This window comes from Silurus meridionalis, chromosome 21, assembly GCF_014805685.1.
Source record: "Silurus meridionalis isolate SWU-2019-XX chromosome 21, ASM1480568v1, whole genome shotgun sequence".
In the NCBI taxonomy this organism is placed as follows: Eukaryota; Metazoa; Chordata; class Actinopteri; order Siluriformes; family Siluridae; genus Silurus; species Silurus meridionalis.
In genome coordinates, this window is record NC_060904.1 from 15,972,213 (window position 1) to 15,988,677 (window position 16,465).

Consider the following 16,465-nt stretch of genomic DNA (forward strand, 5'->3'; position numbering starts at 1 on the left):
GACAGTAGACACCTGACTATTTGGACTTTGTTTGGGAAATAAATAAATACGTAATTTTGAGGACACCTGATTATTAGGGTCATGCTTAATAAATAAATAAATAAATAAATAAATAAATAAATAAATAAATGGCCTAAGTTTTGTGGACACCTAACAATTAGGACCATGCCAAGAAAATAAATTAAGAAATAAATAAGTGGTCAAATGTTTGTGGACACCTTGCCATAAGGACCATGTTTAGGAAATAAACAAACAAATACATTTGTTGTTTACATTCTTTGGACACCTGACAAATATGTGGCCTAAAGTTTAGGTTTGTGGACACCTAACAATTAGGATAATGTCTAGAAAATAAATCAATAAATACATATGTAAGTTTGTGGACACCTGACTATTAGGGTCATGCTTAATAAATAAATAAATAAATAAATAAATAAATAAATGGCCTAAAGTTTGTGGACACCTAACAATTAGGACCATGCCAAGAAAATAAATAAAGAAATAAATAAGTGGTCAAATGTTTGTGGACACCTTACAATCAGGACCATGTTTAGGAAGCAAACAAACAAATAAATGAATGTGTTGTTTACATTCTTTGGACACCTGACAATTAGGACCATGTCTAGAAAATAAATAAATATGTAAGTCTGTAGACACTTGACTATTAGGGTCATGCTTAATAAATAAATAAATAAATACATACATATATGGCCCAAGGTTTGTGGACACCTAACAATTAAGACCATGGCAAGAAAATAAATAAATAAATAAATAAATAAATAAATAAATAAGTAAGTGTTCAAAATTTTGTGGACATCTTACCATAAGAACCATGTTTAGGAAACAAACAAACAAATAAATAAAAATGTTGTTTAAATTTTGTGGGCACCTGACAATTAGGACCATGTATAAAAAAATAAATAACTTATATGGTTATTTATTTTTGGCCTGAGCCCCGTCGTATCATCTGCGTTTCTCTTCAGCCAATCACATTTCATTCTTCATTAATATTCATGAGAACCGTGCGTTGTATAGAATGTCGCTGTTGCTACGCGGAAATCGGTTGCTAGGCGACAGCAGGTAAACATTCCGGGTGGAAACAGAGCAAAGTTAGAATTAGAAAAGTTACACACGTTAAAGATGACTGTTTCTGAAAAGACGATAAGATCCTGGAGATGCAGGGATCCTTTCCCGAGTATTAGAGCGGTAATATAGCTATTAATAAGGCTGAGTTCAGATGCATTACCTGATGATGTGCTTTATAATTTATGTTTATTGAAATTGATTATTGTCTCTACAACTGATTGAATAAATTCATTATACATGAGAGTAATGTACAATATTTATTTTTTGTATTCTTTGAAAAAAAGGCAGGGAAAAATGTACCAGACGGAGACAGGGCATGGGATTGTCTGCAGGAAATAAAACAAAGGGTGAGTAATGCTGCAAAATCGTCCATATGACTTTGTTGTTTTATCTCCTACATGTCACACTGGTGATGTACATCATACAGCATACATCCTAAAGTCTGATATCATAAAATTGATCTTTTTAATGAACGATATAATCACACCATTTAGCAATCTTTATTAATTTTCCATACAAAATAAATACACAAATTAAAGCTGATGCTTCTTACTGAATGACTGATTAAACAAATGTGGGAATTTTGTAATAAATTAATCGTTGGAGTCGATGTGAAACACATTGATCTCCTGAAGGTTATTTTTTATATATGACGATGATAATATGACGTCGTTGCATGTTCTGACATGTTGTTTTGGGGTCATAAAGGTGTCAGGTTGTAAAATTTCCATTGTATAGAAATAAGGTGTGGAGAGGTTTTACCACTCATTAGTTCCACTGTTTGGTGGTAAATAACATTTGTGTTATGCCTTAATTACCAGACATAAAGGGCCACAAATGAGTCTACTCAGTAAATGATTTAAAGGGTGCGTTTGTGGTACATACATGACAAAATGGTGCATAATACGATATTATTTAATTGATATTGGTGGTAGAAGTTCCATGTTGTGCACCTGCTATGATATCTTCCTTGCATGGTTACCCGGTATGGACATTTGTTTGCAGACACCTGACTATAAGATTCATGTGGTTTTTGAACATCCCATTCCACATTTAGTCCCAATTTTCTGTTGGAAGATGTTCCACTAGATTTTAAAGTGTGCTTGTGGAGATTTGTGTGAGATTTATTGAGCCACAAGGGGGTTAGTGAAGTCAGGAACTGATGATGATGAGATGAGGAGGCCTGGGATGCATTCAGCATTCGTATAATTTATCCCACACGTGTAAAATAGGTATGAGATCAGAGCTCTGTAGAGGACTGATTCTCCAAAAAATGAGTAAAAAGTATTTGACTTTAAAATGTAGTGAAGTTCAAATAAAAGTCTCCTCAAATGGAAATCCTGCAGAAAAGTACAGATACGTTAAAAGCACATTAACGGATTACATTTACTTCCTTACTCATTGTGTGTACGTTTCTTTGTAAAGTGACACAGAACAGGTTAGTCATCTCAGATCCTTGGGATCAACTGTATTCCTAAACATGTTCTCGCTTCTTTGTAGCCTAATACACCCCTGCTGGTTCGGAAGTTCCTCAAGAGTAGACATCCGGAGCCAGGAACAGTGTGTGTGTCCGTCGGGAAAGCAAATGACCCTGATATCGCCAGTACTCTGGTGCATGGGAGACGCTCAGGGTCATCTATCAGTGTAAAGATTCCCATAGACATATATCTTATCTTATCTTATCTTATCTTATCTTATCTTATCTTATCTTATCTTATCCTGTCCATAGTCAGCTAATGATAATGATAATGGTAATATAGAGTCTTATGTCTTTCAGCCATATAATATTTGATCTGATTTATTTATATCTCTACAAACGATTCAGTTATTGAACACGTGTGTGTTTTTTCCTCCCCTTTTTTATAGGCTCAACTTCTGATCAGCCCACCACTTAAGACCCACTACCACGAGAGGCTGAGAGAGCTTCAGGAGGCGATTTATAGCAGCAGAAAAAAAGCTCCATTAGGACAGTCCCAGGTTTTAGGTCCAGGTCTACCAAATGATCTTGATCCTGAAACGACAACTTTTGGTTTTAAACCACTTTATGGTAAGAACAACAAGAGATACTTGTTCTCCTCTGCTGTTATTTGTTGTTATTTCTCCAAATTTGTGTCAGTGGTCAACCAGTAGCCTGAAACCAAGGAGTGTAAGGGGTAATCACAGAAGTCAAGTCTCTAGCTTTTGCTAGAATGTCTAGTACTATAGGTACATGTCAATGGCAGCTTAAGTCCTTAAGATATTGTGTTGCTCTTCGGAAGGTCGTGAGCTGATCTTGTGGAATCCTTCAACAAACCGTCAATAATATATTAATATAATGTGTTTCTGTTGTAAGTTGCTTTGAATAATAGCATAATCCAAATTATCACATATTTTATGAATGTAGAAATGTCATTTGCAATTCTTTCAGTCCAGGGGCCACAGCCATTAGTGTCTACAGGGGGGCAAAATTGGCAATACTCTCTATGTTGGTGGATGCTAATTCTGACAGAACAGTAATAAAAATATTAAAAAAATCATTGAAAATATAAATGTAAATTATATTTATATCCACAACATTGGAAGTGCTCAATTGTAATTGTTATTTTTTTTAAATTGCCAAACTTAGACACATACTATACACCAAACAGGCATAACATTATGACCACCTGCCTAATGTTTTGTTGGTCCCCCTTTTGCTGCCAAAACAGACGTGACCTTTTGAGCATAAACAGCATTAATGTTTTCAGTAATTTGAGCTACAGGAGCTCGTCTGTTGAATCGGATCACACGGACCAGCCTTCGCTCCCCACAGCATCAATGAGCCTCGGCCGCCCAGGACCCTGTCGCCGGTTCACCACTGTTCCTCCTTTTGAGCACTTGTGATTGATACTGATTGCTGTGGATCTGAGACATTCCACAAGAGCTGCAGTTTTGGAGATGCTCTGACCCAGTCGTCTAGACGTCACAATTTGGTCCTTGTCAAACTCAAAGCTCAAATCCTTACTACCCATTCTTCCTGCTTCTAACATCAACTTCGAGGACAAAATGTTCACTTGCTGCCTTATAAATTTATCCCACTTACTAACCGCTGCCATTATAAAGAGATAATCAGTGTATTAGAATAGAATTGTACTATATAAGATTATTGATGCATCCACTTATAAGAAAATCACACTAAAAAGAGCACTTCATCTCCATTATCAACTTAATCGCAGAAGAAACAATATTACAAATGATATGTTTTGTTTATTTACGCAGAATTTACTGCTGGCGAACTAGTTAATCCGCAAAAAAAAACAGCAGAGCAAATAGAACAAGAAGTGCAAGAACCTCATGAGCAATACCTCCGCTCGCACAATTCCTACTTTGTTGGTAAGTGAGACAGAACATAAATATACTGCACATCCATAACATCATAGCAAATGACAACTCCAAGAAGTGACCGGATTGACTTAGTATTCTAATTGGTGGTTTCTGGTTTTCAGGTGAGCGTGTGAACAGGAAATATGACGTGAGGAGTTACAAGGAGAACAGCAGGTTTGGTATGGTCACTCCACACAACAATGATGGACACAACGTCAGAAAATCACTCCAATGGCGCTGCAATACACAAATGTAAGCCTCATTTTGGCTAGCTAGCTAGCTAACTAGCTAGCTAGCTAGCTAGCTAGCTAGATAGATAGATAGATAGATAGATAGATAGATAGATAGATAGATAGATAGATAGATAGATAGAACTTTGTCGCACCAGAGCAACACTATATAGACAAAGGTTTGTGGACACCTGACTATATGACTGGTATTGTATGAGCTTTTTGAATCTTAAATTGCTTTTGAGATTTGTAAGATTCATCCTGCCCCAAAGGCATTGAAAAAGTTTGGGTCTCCAACAATTGTATGCTACCACATCCAAAGACATCCTATACAATTGTGTGCCTTTATCTTTGTGGTACAGTTTGGGAAAGAACCACAAATGGCTGGAAAGGTGTCCCAGTCCTTTTTTCCCCCATATTGTCTACATAGCTAATGTAGCTAACAAGTACAGGAAGTTGATTTCACCTAAAAGTATTCTAATTCGAATGTAATGCGTATGCAGGACATTTTCAAAATAAAAATGACATTTTTTGCCCCGAAAGGAACCACAGCGCAAAGTTTGTCTCAAAGCGATGTGACGACTTCCGAGAGAGGACGCAGTCGCAGATCGGCAAAGTGCGCGACCCGTAAGTTCTTAATACCGTCACTGCCGTGTACTTTATCATTAGATAGCTGACAAATGTTAATCTTTATTGATCAATTTTAGAATCGCAGACACCATGGGAGTTCCGGCTGACCACACGTTCGGAGCGCCGCCGCGTCCAGACGACTTCGGTAATTTAAATCAAACTTGTGGATACTTGTTTTTATCTTGGCAACACTTGAGACTGTGCTGTTGTAGGAAAATGATTGAAAAAATGTATCATCTATCTATATATAACTATATATCTATATAACTATCATCAGAAAGTCACTAATATCACTGTGAATTATATTATTTTCCTATATAACAGCAAATGTTGTTCTATTCCTTTAATACCACAGCAATTAGACAATGGTTCCTTGTGTAAGTTGTGACATGTTAAAAATGTTGCCCCCCACCATAAAAGAAGAAGAAGAACAACAAAAAAACAGCTTGTCGGGTAACAAAGAATCTTTAAATCATACTGTGTCAGCAGGTACGTGGCAGAAGGTGCGTGGCAGAGCAGTGATTGATGTCCCACTAAAAAAAAAACGTAAAACGTAAAAGCATGGTCGCGGCAGAATAAACCCATTTTTTGTTGTTGGTAAAACCAATGCCTGCTTCTTCTTTCTTCGACTTGGAGCCAGCAAGATCTCCACACTGGTGCCGTAACCCAGGACTTAGGAAGAGTTATTCAAGGGTCAAAGCCTTTGCACAGCTCCAGCGGACACAACACCAAGCCCTCTTTCCAGGTGCATACGGAGCAGAAACAGAGCTTCCAGGCACCGTTCCAAGCTCAGGAGATGGACCAGAAGGCATTTCAGAGCAACGCTGGAAAAGCAGATTGCTCCAGCCGCAGCCGCCTACAGTACCAGTCAAAAGTTTAGAGACGCCGATTTGATGCCAGCTTTGCACACTCTTGGCATCCTCTCAGTCAAGTTCATTAGGTAGTCACCCGGAATGGATTTCCAACAACCTTGAATAGTTCCCAGAAGTGTTGAGTGCTTGTTGTTTGCTTTTCCTTTGCTCTCTGGTCCAACTCATCCCAAACCATCTCAGCTGGATTTAGATCGGAAGATTGTGGAGGCCAGGTCATCTGATGCAGCACTTCAAGAATCTCCTTCTTGAACAAATAGCTCTTACATAACCTAGAGTTGTGTTTGGGTCATTGTCCTGTTGGAAAACAAATAATGGTCCCACTTAGTGCAAACCAGTTGAAATAGCATGTCGCTGCAAAATGCTCTTACACTATCACACCTCCTCATCCATGCTTTACCGTGGGATCCATGCATTCAGTAACTCTCTGTGCATCTAACAAAGGCATGGTGGTTAAAACCAAAAATCGCTCGTTTTGACTCATCACACCAAAGGACAGTTTTCCACTGATCTAATGTCTATTCCTTGTGTTTTCTTGCCCAAGCAAGTCTCTTCTGCATGTTATTCTTCCAAAGTAATGTCTTCCTTGCTGCATTTTGACCATGAAAGCCTGACTAACGCAGTCTCCCCTGAACAGTGGATAATGAAATATGTCTGCCAACGTATCCTCTGCAGCAGAGGGAGCTCTTGGTCTTCTTTTCCTAAAAAATCTCAAGAACTTTAAATATATTCCCAAGTACAATCTTTAAAACCATCTCATGTTTAAAACATGAGATGGTTTTAAAGATTGTACTTGGGAATACATTTAAAGTTCTTGAGATTTTTTAGATTGACTTATCTTCTAATAATGTACTGTCTTTTCTCTTTACTTAAATCAGTGTTTCTTGCCACAATATGGATTTGTACAGTTGTACAGTTTTAGTTGCACTAATAAGGCTATTAACTCTTTACTCAGCCTTTCCGGGTGGTCTAAAGCACATAAAGAAAGCAAGAAATGTCACAAATGATCTCTTGACAAGGAACACCTGTGAATTAAACACCATTCTTGTGAGTCTGATGAGAGAATGCTAAGTTGTCATCAAAGCCAAATGTATCTAGTTTGGACAATTCTAAATATAAAACACATACTGGGTTGTTTAACACTTAACTACTTAATTGCGTAAGCGTTCTTTCCTAGTTTATATATCTTTAATATTATTGTACAATGTTGAAATTTGTATTGGTACTGTAAATCGTGCTCAACGTGATGGGGCAACAGAATGATGCTGAGGCTTTTCTTGAGTTGTATGAGTGGGTGGCTAACATGAGGGGCTAGCCAGCATCTGAATGGGCACTCCACCTTTTGCCACTCATCTCAAGGAAGGCCCAGCCTGTGGTCCAGCTTGTAGCCCAGAAGCTCCATGCTGGGAATCCTGAGCTGGTCTACTGGCGCTGTGGGGACCCTGGGCATTTCCAGGACCAATGAACCATGATAAAAGTGGGGCTGGTGGTTCGGATCCCCATTGTGCCACAGGGCGCCCCCCGATTGGGCTTGGTATTTACCGGAAGCCCGTGAGTATCCAAGGTGGTACATACCTCACTTTGGTGGATTCAGGCTTTGGTCAAAACTCTATAGACCAAAGCCTGGTTAAGTGTGAGGCATTGAATAGAGCATGCAGGGTGAAGATGAGGTGAAGGTGAGAATATACAGGAATATGTATTAGTGGCCATCTGCACCGATCAGACATAACATTATGACCATCTGCCTAATATTGTGTTGTTTCGCCTTTTGCTGCCAAAACAGTCCTGACCTGTCGAGCATTAACAGCATTAAATTCCTCAGCTATTTGAGCTACAGTAGCTCGACAGCCTTTGATGAAACAGACGAGAGCTGCGGATCCTACAAGAGCTGCAGTTTTGGAGATGCTCTGATCCAGTCGTCTAGCCATCACAATTTCGCCCTTGTCAAAGGTGCTCAAGTCCCTATGCTTGCCCATTTTTCCTGCTTCTAACACATCAACTTTATGGACATAATGTTCACTTGCTGCCTAATAAATCCCACCCAATAACAGGTGCCATGATGAAGAGATAATCAGTATTATTCACTTCACTTTTCATAATGTTGTAATGTTATAATGTAATGCCTGGTCAGTGTAAATACTTTTACACTCAGGTCAGGTTTGCATCAGGCAAGCACAGAGAAAGAGAAGGGCTCACTTGAGGAGACAGAAAAGTAAAAGACTGTGGTCCCATCTGTCCAAAGGACATTGTTAAAGTTGTCTTGTGGTTTGTTTAGACGCAACTTTGCAAACATAAGCCGTGCTGCCATGTTCTTTTTAGAGAGAGGAGACTTTTTTTTTGGCAATCTATACATACAAACAAAACTTGTTCAGCCTTTTCTAACTGTACTGCCATGAACTTTAACATTTAACATTCTAATTGTGCCCTGAGTCTAAGATGCAACTCATGAGATTTTTTTGTAGTTTCTTTGAGCATTGTGCAGTCTGACCTTGGGGTGAATTTTCTGGCACAACCATCCCTGGAAAGATTGGCAACTGTCTTGAATGTTTTATACTTGTGAATAATGTTTCTCACTATAGAACGATGAGCTTTAAATTGTTTGGTAATGGCCTTATAACCGTTTCCAGCTTCAAATGTCTTTGCTTGCCATTGTGTTAGCCAAATGACCTTTAGACCAATCAGAATTAAACATTTTAAAACAGTGTAATACACTAATCCCCAACTTTAGCGCTTTGAATCTGGCGCCCCCGGTTTATCGCAGAATTGCATTTGCCAGTTGGAGTTTTATGTTAAAATAAATAAATGTATTAATAAAAATACAATTATTAATTATAAAATGAAGTAAAATGTTACAGTACTGTATACATAAAATAGCATTTTTGGGATGGCGTTTATTTATCATGTTTTTTTGGAACATAACCACCGCGATAAACGGGGAATTACAGTATACAATTTTTTTGTAAGCACCATACAATTCTAAGAAATGTCTTCAGGTTTGCTTTATTATTATGACACATACATGCTGACTAATTAGTACCACTGTTATAAGAGGTGAATCGTGGACTTTCATCGAAGCCCCTCGAGTTAGTGTACCAGCACTGTCCATATTGAATTATAGATTTATTTCTCCACTAAGGTGCAGCAGATGCCCTGCACTCCACACCACCTTTAGAGCACAGGAAAGGCCAGGACAGAAGTAGCACGCTGGTCAGTGCCGTACGTCAGCACCTGAAGAAGGCCAACTTCCAAAACTTCAACTCTTTGCTGCAAGCATTCAGACACTACGACAAGGTCAAAGGCTTGTTAGTGAAACATCACGGTTATACACAGTGCTTCTGGCTTATTAAGGAACACATAAGCATGCCTAATAATCTGGATATCCAGAGTATATCATGGTATACAAAAGCCCCCAGATGGGCAATTGCATGAAAAAAGAATTTTTCATACGCAAGTTATAATTTATTACAAAAGTTAGCTTTGCACTAGTTAGCTACAACTTGCTTTCAGTCATTATGCTTTTAAGCATTTTTTAGCATCACTAGCTAACTTCAATTATTATTAGCTTTAATGACAACTTTTTTTTACCATTACTAACTAATTTTTTACCCATCACTAACTAGTTATTGATTTAACCTTAGCCTAAATGTTAGGATTTCTAACAATCTACCTGATTTTAAATGACTGTCAGCTGTAATTTTAGCATTTCTAACCACTAATAACTAACTTTAATTCATTTTTAGCTTTAGTGCATTTCTGTTAGCATTCTCTGAAAACTCTAATTATTTGTATTTGTTTGTACTCATTTTTGCACACTTTTTAGGGCATGAATATTTAAATTAATCTTTTTTCGGTCTAGAAAGCCCAGGGAGGTATTGATAAGGAGGACCTACAGGACATGTGTCATGAGTTTAACCTGGACCTTAGCACAGACATCCTGGACGATCTTATGGACTACTGCGATGTTGATAAAGATGGGCTAATTAACTTCCTGGAATTTGCAAACTTCCTTAATTGGAAGGACAAAATGCCAATAAGTAGAGCAGAGCAAAGGATTTTGACAGGTGAGATCAATCAGTGTTTCAGTGCTAATGCAGTTTTTGATTACACATAATTAGAAGCACTCAGTATACTAGTGATGAAGTGATGACGACTGGAATGTACTTTTTCTCAGAAATGTCTTCATTAAACAGAAACCCGGTCAGAAAATCACCACAGCAATTTTTCTTAATGCTCATTTTTAGTAAGCATGTAAGTATGGAGGTTTTTAGGAAGACAAATACAGGACCATCACCCGAAGTGCGCCGTGAAGAAGCAGAAACAGCCTTGACGTTTCTGTATTGATGTTTATAATGCACAGGAAGTCAATGCAGGTTGTTTTGACCTGAGCAGAGCATAAGGGTTAAAGTTTCTGTCCATCCTTTCAGAGCGAAAGCCCAGCACGACCCTGGCTGTCAGCATGAGAACTGAGATTCAGGAAGCGGACGCAGAGAAACAGACTGGAACTGAAAGTCTGGCCAAGTGTGAAGACCTGGAACCCGTGAAGGTGGGGAGCTCTTTGAAAACCCCTAAAACACTGAGCAGAACCCGAGCAGAGCCAGAGCGCATCAACACATCATCCTCTGCCATCTGCGCCATCACGGGTGAGCTGGCTGCTAACAGTGAGTCACATTATGACCAATGGCTTGACTCGTGTGGGTCAAATGCTCAGAGTCTCGGGTGGCACATTTCACTCAGGACATTTTAGTTGTTTTTTAGCAACAATAGTAAACAACAGGCCCATAATGCTACAAGAATGTACATAGCATACATTCAACAATTATATACATAAATAGAAGACATTAGAGGACTTTTGTAACAACATTTAGTGTGTTAGACATAGATGCCCTTTTGCATGTAATAAACTCAGCACAATATACATATATTATCGTTATATCATCAGACATCAGAATGAAGAAAAAAATCACAGTGATCTACATTTACATCATTTGGCACATACTATTATTCAGACCAACTTACAATTATCTCATTTATACAATAGAGGGTTAAAGGCTTTGCTTGAGGGCCCAGCAGTGGCAGGAAATCGGATTTGAACTCATGACCTGCTAATCAAAAGTCCAGCATATTAACCACTCAGCTACCACTTTCCTAAATGATCTCAGTGACAGTCAGTGTGGCATTGTTGATGGTGCCAACAGGGCTGGTTTGAGAGTTTCTCAAACTGCTAGGTTTTTTACACTCTTAACAGTCTAAAGAGTGTACACAGAATTGCCACACTGGACAAGTAACTTTCCAACCGTGATAAGCAGAAAAGCATCTCAGAATAAAATGCAGTATGTTGAATCTTGGGCTGTTTTGGGCCGAACGGTCAGGATTTTATGTAGTATATTAGGTTTTTCCCCCCTTTATGTTGGTAAAGATTGAAACATAAGAGCATACTAGTCTTGAAGAAAGTGTTATCATGTGCTTACACATATGGAAATCGAAGACAGCAATTCCCTGATCTGGTAATGACTTTATAACTGGATATTATGTAAACAATATTAATGAAAAAGCAACCTACACACCTGCAACCTACACACTATTTCTGGCATAATATTATACCAGAGCAAATTGTGTGTGCTTTACATGCTTGTGATCTACAGATTACAATCGCACATATGGCGTTCCATCGGTGCGAACGGATCTGGCTGCCCCACGTATCAAGCGCATCAGTGACCGAACAAACTACGGTGAAGAGGGCACGGCGTATGCATTACTGTTTCCCACACTGTACTCTCTATTCGGGGTGGATGAGAGACATTTCTTTTGCCCTCGCACCAAGGAAGAGGTGAGCCAACATGGGACATCAGTGAACTGTAAATGGTGTATTCTTATTGGATACTGATTTGTAAATGGTTGGCTGGGAGAAATTTGTTAAAACAAAGCTAAATAAAAAAGTCTTTAGAACTTCTGGCAAAAAACGACTCAGGAAACATGAGGAATTTATGACGTCACACAATCAGATCCATAGTCCTGTTTTATATGCAAACTGGAGAAGATGATGGTAGGGGAAAACTTTCATTATACTAATTATGTAGGAATGAAACCTAGCTTAATTTGTTCAGTGAGCATGACATTTATGCGTACTGTATTTTGTCTTAAAATAATAATTGGAATAATAATTAAAAATAACTTAAAACCAAAAACCGGGCTTTTCCATCTCATGAGCTTAAGAACAAGATTTGGAGTTCTGTTTCTATTAAAATTACAATCTATGTATTTTGCATAATTAAGAGTAACTGGGGACATTTAAATAATAATAATAATAATAATAATAATAATAATAATAATAATAAGACATGGATTAAAAGGACTGCAATTACAAAGCAATATACAGATCTAAAAATATTCTTAATCTGTATTTGAGAAATTCATATCAATGAACAAAGTCAAGTAAAACATAACATTTAAAATTTTAATTTTAACCTGCTCGATTTCTTCTTCCCGTTTTAGATGAAGCAGATTTTCCAGAACGTCGACCTGCATATTCCAGATCACATGTTTGAGGAGGCCTGGAGCTTGACTTCCAAAAGACACCCAACTGGAGAAGTGTGTGTCGAGAGTTTTCGAACTTGTCTCAGTGAGCTGCAGGCAAATTAGAAAAAGGATTTCTATTTTTCAGTATTGTTTCGATACAGTACGACGCAAATAGCTGCTTCGTTTGTGAGTTGAATTTAAGTCATCTGGAGTTAGTTTTTAGATTTCTGATTCTGAATTTATTGATCCGTCTATCGCAAGATTTATTGAGATATCTACTGTTTTGCAATATAGCCCTATTTATCTGTAGTGTCTTACACTCACGTGCACATATATACATTCATCACTCAATATATATACATACATACATATCACTCAAATATATGAATGAAAAAATGCATTTTTTTTGCTCAGTCTCACGATGTGTCTGTCAAAAGTTCATAATAAAAGGATCAAATACATTATACAGACAAAAGTATTTGAATGCCTAATTTTTTTTTTTTTTTTGTCATATTTGAATATTTCTCAAACTGTTACCACAAAGTTGGAGGAACACAACATTTAGGATTCCTTAGGATGCAGTAGCATAAAATCTTTACTTCACTTGAACTAGGAGACCCAAACCTGTTCCAGCATGATGATACCCTTATGCCCTTATATTCCATAAAGATGTGATTTGGAGTTGTAGTGGGTTGAAGTGGAAGATCTTAGTGGCCTGCTATAAACCTTTGACTCCCAGAACATTTGGGATGAATTGGAACGGTGACTGCACCCCAGGCCTCCTCACCCTACATCACTAGCAGACTTTACTAACACTCTTGTGGCTGAATGAGCACAAATCTTCACAAACACACTCCAAAATCTGGTGCAACATCTTCCTAGAAGAGTGGAGGTTATCACAACAGCAAACGGAGACAAAATGTGGAATGAGATGTTCAGAAACGCACATACCAATTTACAGTCAGGTGACCACAAACCTTTTGTCCATATAGTTTATGTTGGAGCAGAAGATGATTTAATGTAGATATCCAATCTAATATGGCAAACATGTTCAATGGGTTGCCAGATGCTCCACTGTGGAAGCAAAAAACCTTCAGTGCTTGACCCCTTAAGAAACTAACAAATAAATACACAGATAATTACTACCTAATTAAGGTCTTTTTTTTTTTTTTTTGATGAAACATCTCTGACGCACACATCCCATTTTTAGAAAAATAAAGCCATTTATAAGATTCTTTATCCAGTCTCGGAGCAACAGATTTATAAGACTGAGCAGAATTCATTAAATTGTTTTAAATATGTTTAGTAGGATTAAGATTTTCCTCTCAGCAGTAATAGAGTTCGTGTGCGGATTTTTTTTCGTCACGTGTGTAAAGTGGTCTTAATATGATTACCAGTGCGGATATGTCGCTTGAGTTTAAACGAACATGTTAATGCCATATGAGTCAATTAATCGTGCAAGCATCGAATAAAAGAACATTAAAGAAAACAAGCTTTATGGTGCACATCGTTACGCTGTTTATACACACTTTCGGTTTAGGGTTCATTTTTATTTTATTAATCTGTTTAATATATAAAAATAAATAATTGCAAACTAATTTGCTTATATGTGTAATAATATTGCCAGTAGACACTGATTCAGGAAATCCTCCAGTGTGTGTGAATGCGCTGTTAGGCATTAATTTCACACAGGCCCGGATTTTCAGGCAGTCAAACTGAGAAGCGGATTAATGGAATAAAACGACTGGATTAAACGTGCGTGAAAAGAAGCGCTGACTGACAGATTGTGGTCTTGTTCCCTTTATGTATATATATATATAAAATTGCAATAAAAGTTAATGTGTTGCATCATGTGACCAATATTCTTTTTTTAATGTAGATTGATTTCTCCTCGCAAAACCGTTTCTTAAGCACGTTCTCTCAGCACCACTGCTGCTACGTTAATATGACGTGTTACAACACTGCGGAGACCGAGGCGTGTCCCGAGAGTTGCAAAGAATACAGATTTACATGGCAGAGGTAGAGCTGCATCTTCATGGAGACAGAACAGGAAAAGAACATCTGGTTTTATTTGATCTTTTTATTAAATGCTGCATATGTATCTTTGATGTACCGTATTGTTTGCTAGGCGACGGGATGTGAATTGCATCTGCCGCAGTTATAGAGATGCCCATCCCCATGTGTGTGTGTGTGTGTGTGTGTGTGTGTATATAACGCACCGCTTCTGTTGGCCTCAAAAAGAACAGCCTGATTGCTTTATCTGGGCATGTAACAATATGTTAAACCTTCAAATATGATTCTATTTTATCATTCTGATTTTTTTACACGTTTCAGATATAAATGCTATAAATAAATAAATAAATAAATAAATAAATGCTCATGACAAACTGAACGACAGAATTTCTAGCTTTTAATGTATTCATCTATTAAAATATATTTTGGTTTATTATAACAATTAAATTGTAATAGGTTATTTTCTTCAGTAAGATAACATTGTTTTAGTCATTTTCCCTCGCTGAAGAATTGCTTTCTTTGACGCTTCAAAACACTTTGTTCTTTTTCTGTCCTCTGTAAAAAAAAAAAAAAAAAGCGATAAAAGGTTAAATAAAAATAGTATTGATAATCACTTGGTTATTACAGTGTTATTTAGCAACTAAGAACAAGAAGCTTGGAAAAAGCCTGGAAACAGTATGCATGCTGTAAATCGTCATGTGAAAAATACAAGCATGGTGACCATCGCGTGTTCGAAAAGGGAAAACGAAAGAAATAAATTACACGAATGCAAATTTAGGAAGAATTTCCTTTAAAGTTTACTCCGAGTGACAGTTTGCATGTGCGTAAAGTGCAGAAAGTCGAAGTGTTAATGTGGCAGATGGTGCGATTTTGCAGACACGAGCCTGAAGTGTGCAAATAGCTGAGAGCAAACCTATTAGCAACTGTATATCTGTCAGAAGCACAGAAAACAAATGCCTGTCATAAGAGGAGAAACCCATTAACTACATTTAAACTCATCTCCAGCTCGCCGACCATCATCAGTCAGTCGCGCGGTGTCAACTGGTTTGCATGCACACTTCATTAAAAAAAAAAAAAAGAAAGAAAGCGCGAGAAAATTCGGAAAGTTTGTGCAGCTGCCATTTAAACGCTATAAATTCTGAGCAAAAGTCATATAAAAACATCACGTCATGTGATAAACCTCGATCGATTATGTACGCCTTTGCGGTCGCGCTCCGGCGAACCTCTCGCACGTTCTCCTGCGTGTGCTTCGTATGCAACTGAGCCGTCATGGTTGTTTGTTCATATTTAGCGTTAGTGACGGATTACGGATGAAAAGTGAGCTCGCGACTTTGAACATTACTGTCAAAATGTCCACGCGGAATGTGCCGAAACATGAAAAAGGAAAGAGAAGAAAGGATCATCAAGTCTGTCGCAATCAAATCAGCAACACTTCAACTCCGAGCTCTCGCACGTATACGTACATAGAATGATATTATCATGTTGCTTAGGTTCTTGTTGTAATGTTCATTAAAACTTGTAGAAATTGTGTTTTTTTGTTATGGCACTCAGTTTCTACACAAAAAGCGATCATCATCAATAAAGATGTAGAAGTTCTGACGACTGTCACACTCTCATCGCTATTAGCAAAGTCACAAGCGAGAGACGATCTTCTTAATGCATGGAGTGGAGCACCAAAGAATCGCCAGATTCTCAAACAGATCGATTTTCAATCAGTGGCGAGCCATCAGGGCCAGCAAGATCAGAAACACTAATGTTCTAATCATTTTTTTTCCATGA

At 37.8% G+C, this 16,465-nt stretch overlaps 1 protein-coding gene across 2 annotated transcripts; it reads left to right on the forward strand.

The window, feature by feature from the left end:
- The first annotated feature begins 1,082 nt into the window (after window positions 1-1,082).
- Window positions 1,083-13,093, forward strand: efhb (EF-hand domain family, member B). Of its 2 annotated transcripts, none has more exons than XM_046833728.1 (13): window positions 1,083-1,206; window positions 1,371-1,433; window positions 2,587-2,730; window positions 2,953-3,133; window positions 4,324-4,437; window positions 4,551-4,680; window positions 5,202-5,285; window positions 5,366-5,433; window positions 9,294-9,448; window positions 10,014-10,218; window positions 10,582-10,815; window positions 11,800-11,984; window positions 12,650-13,093. In XM_046833728.1, the coding sequence occupies exons 1-13, from the start codon at window positions 1,141-1,143 to the stop codon at window positions 12,794-12,796; spliced, it is 1,776 nt and encodes a 591-aa protein (XP_046689684.1). In that variant the 5' UTR covers window positions 1,083-1,140; the 3' UTR covers window positions 12,797-13,093. The 2 variants fall into 2 exon arrangements, with proteins under 2 accessions (XP_046689684.1, XP_046689687.1); XM_046833731.1 differs by having other exon boundaries at window positions 10,582-10,797; window positions 12,650-13,089.
- Window positions 13,094-16,465: the final 3,372 nt, after the last annotated feature.

Bases quoted from the DNA above. Each gene is read 5' to 3' on its own strand.
- efhb (XM_046833728.1), top strand. From the start codon at position 1,141: ATGACTGTTTCTGAAAAGACGATAAGATCCTGGAGATGCAGGGATCCT. The intron at 4,681-5,201 runs GTAAGCCTCATT...TTGCCCCGAAAG, and splicing joins TGGCGCTGCAATACACAAAT to GAACCACAGCGCAAAGTTTG. The intron at 9,449-10,013 runs GTCAAAGGCTTG...TTTTCGGTCTAG, and splicing joins CATTCAGACACTACGACAAG to AAAGCCCAGGGAGGTATTGA.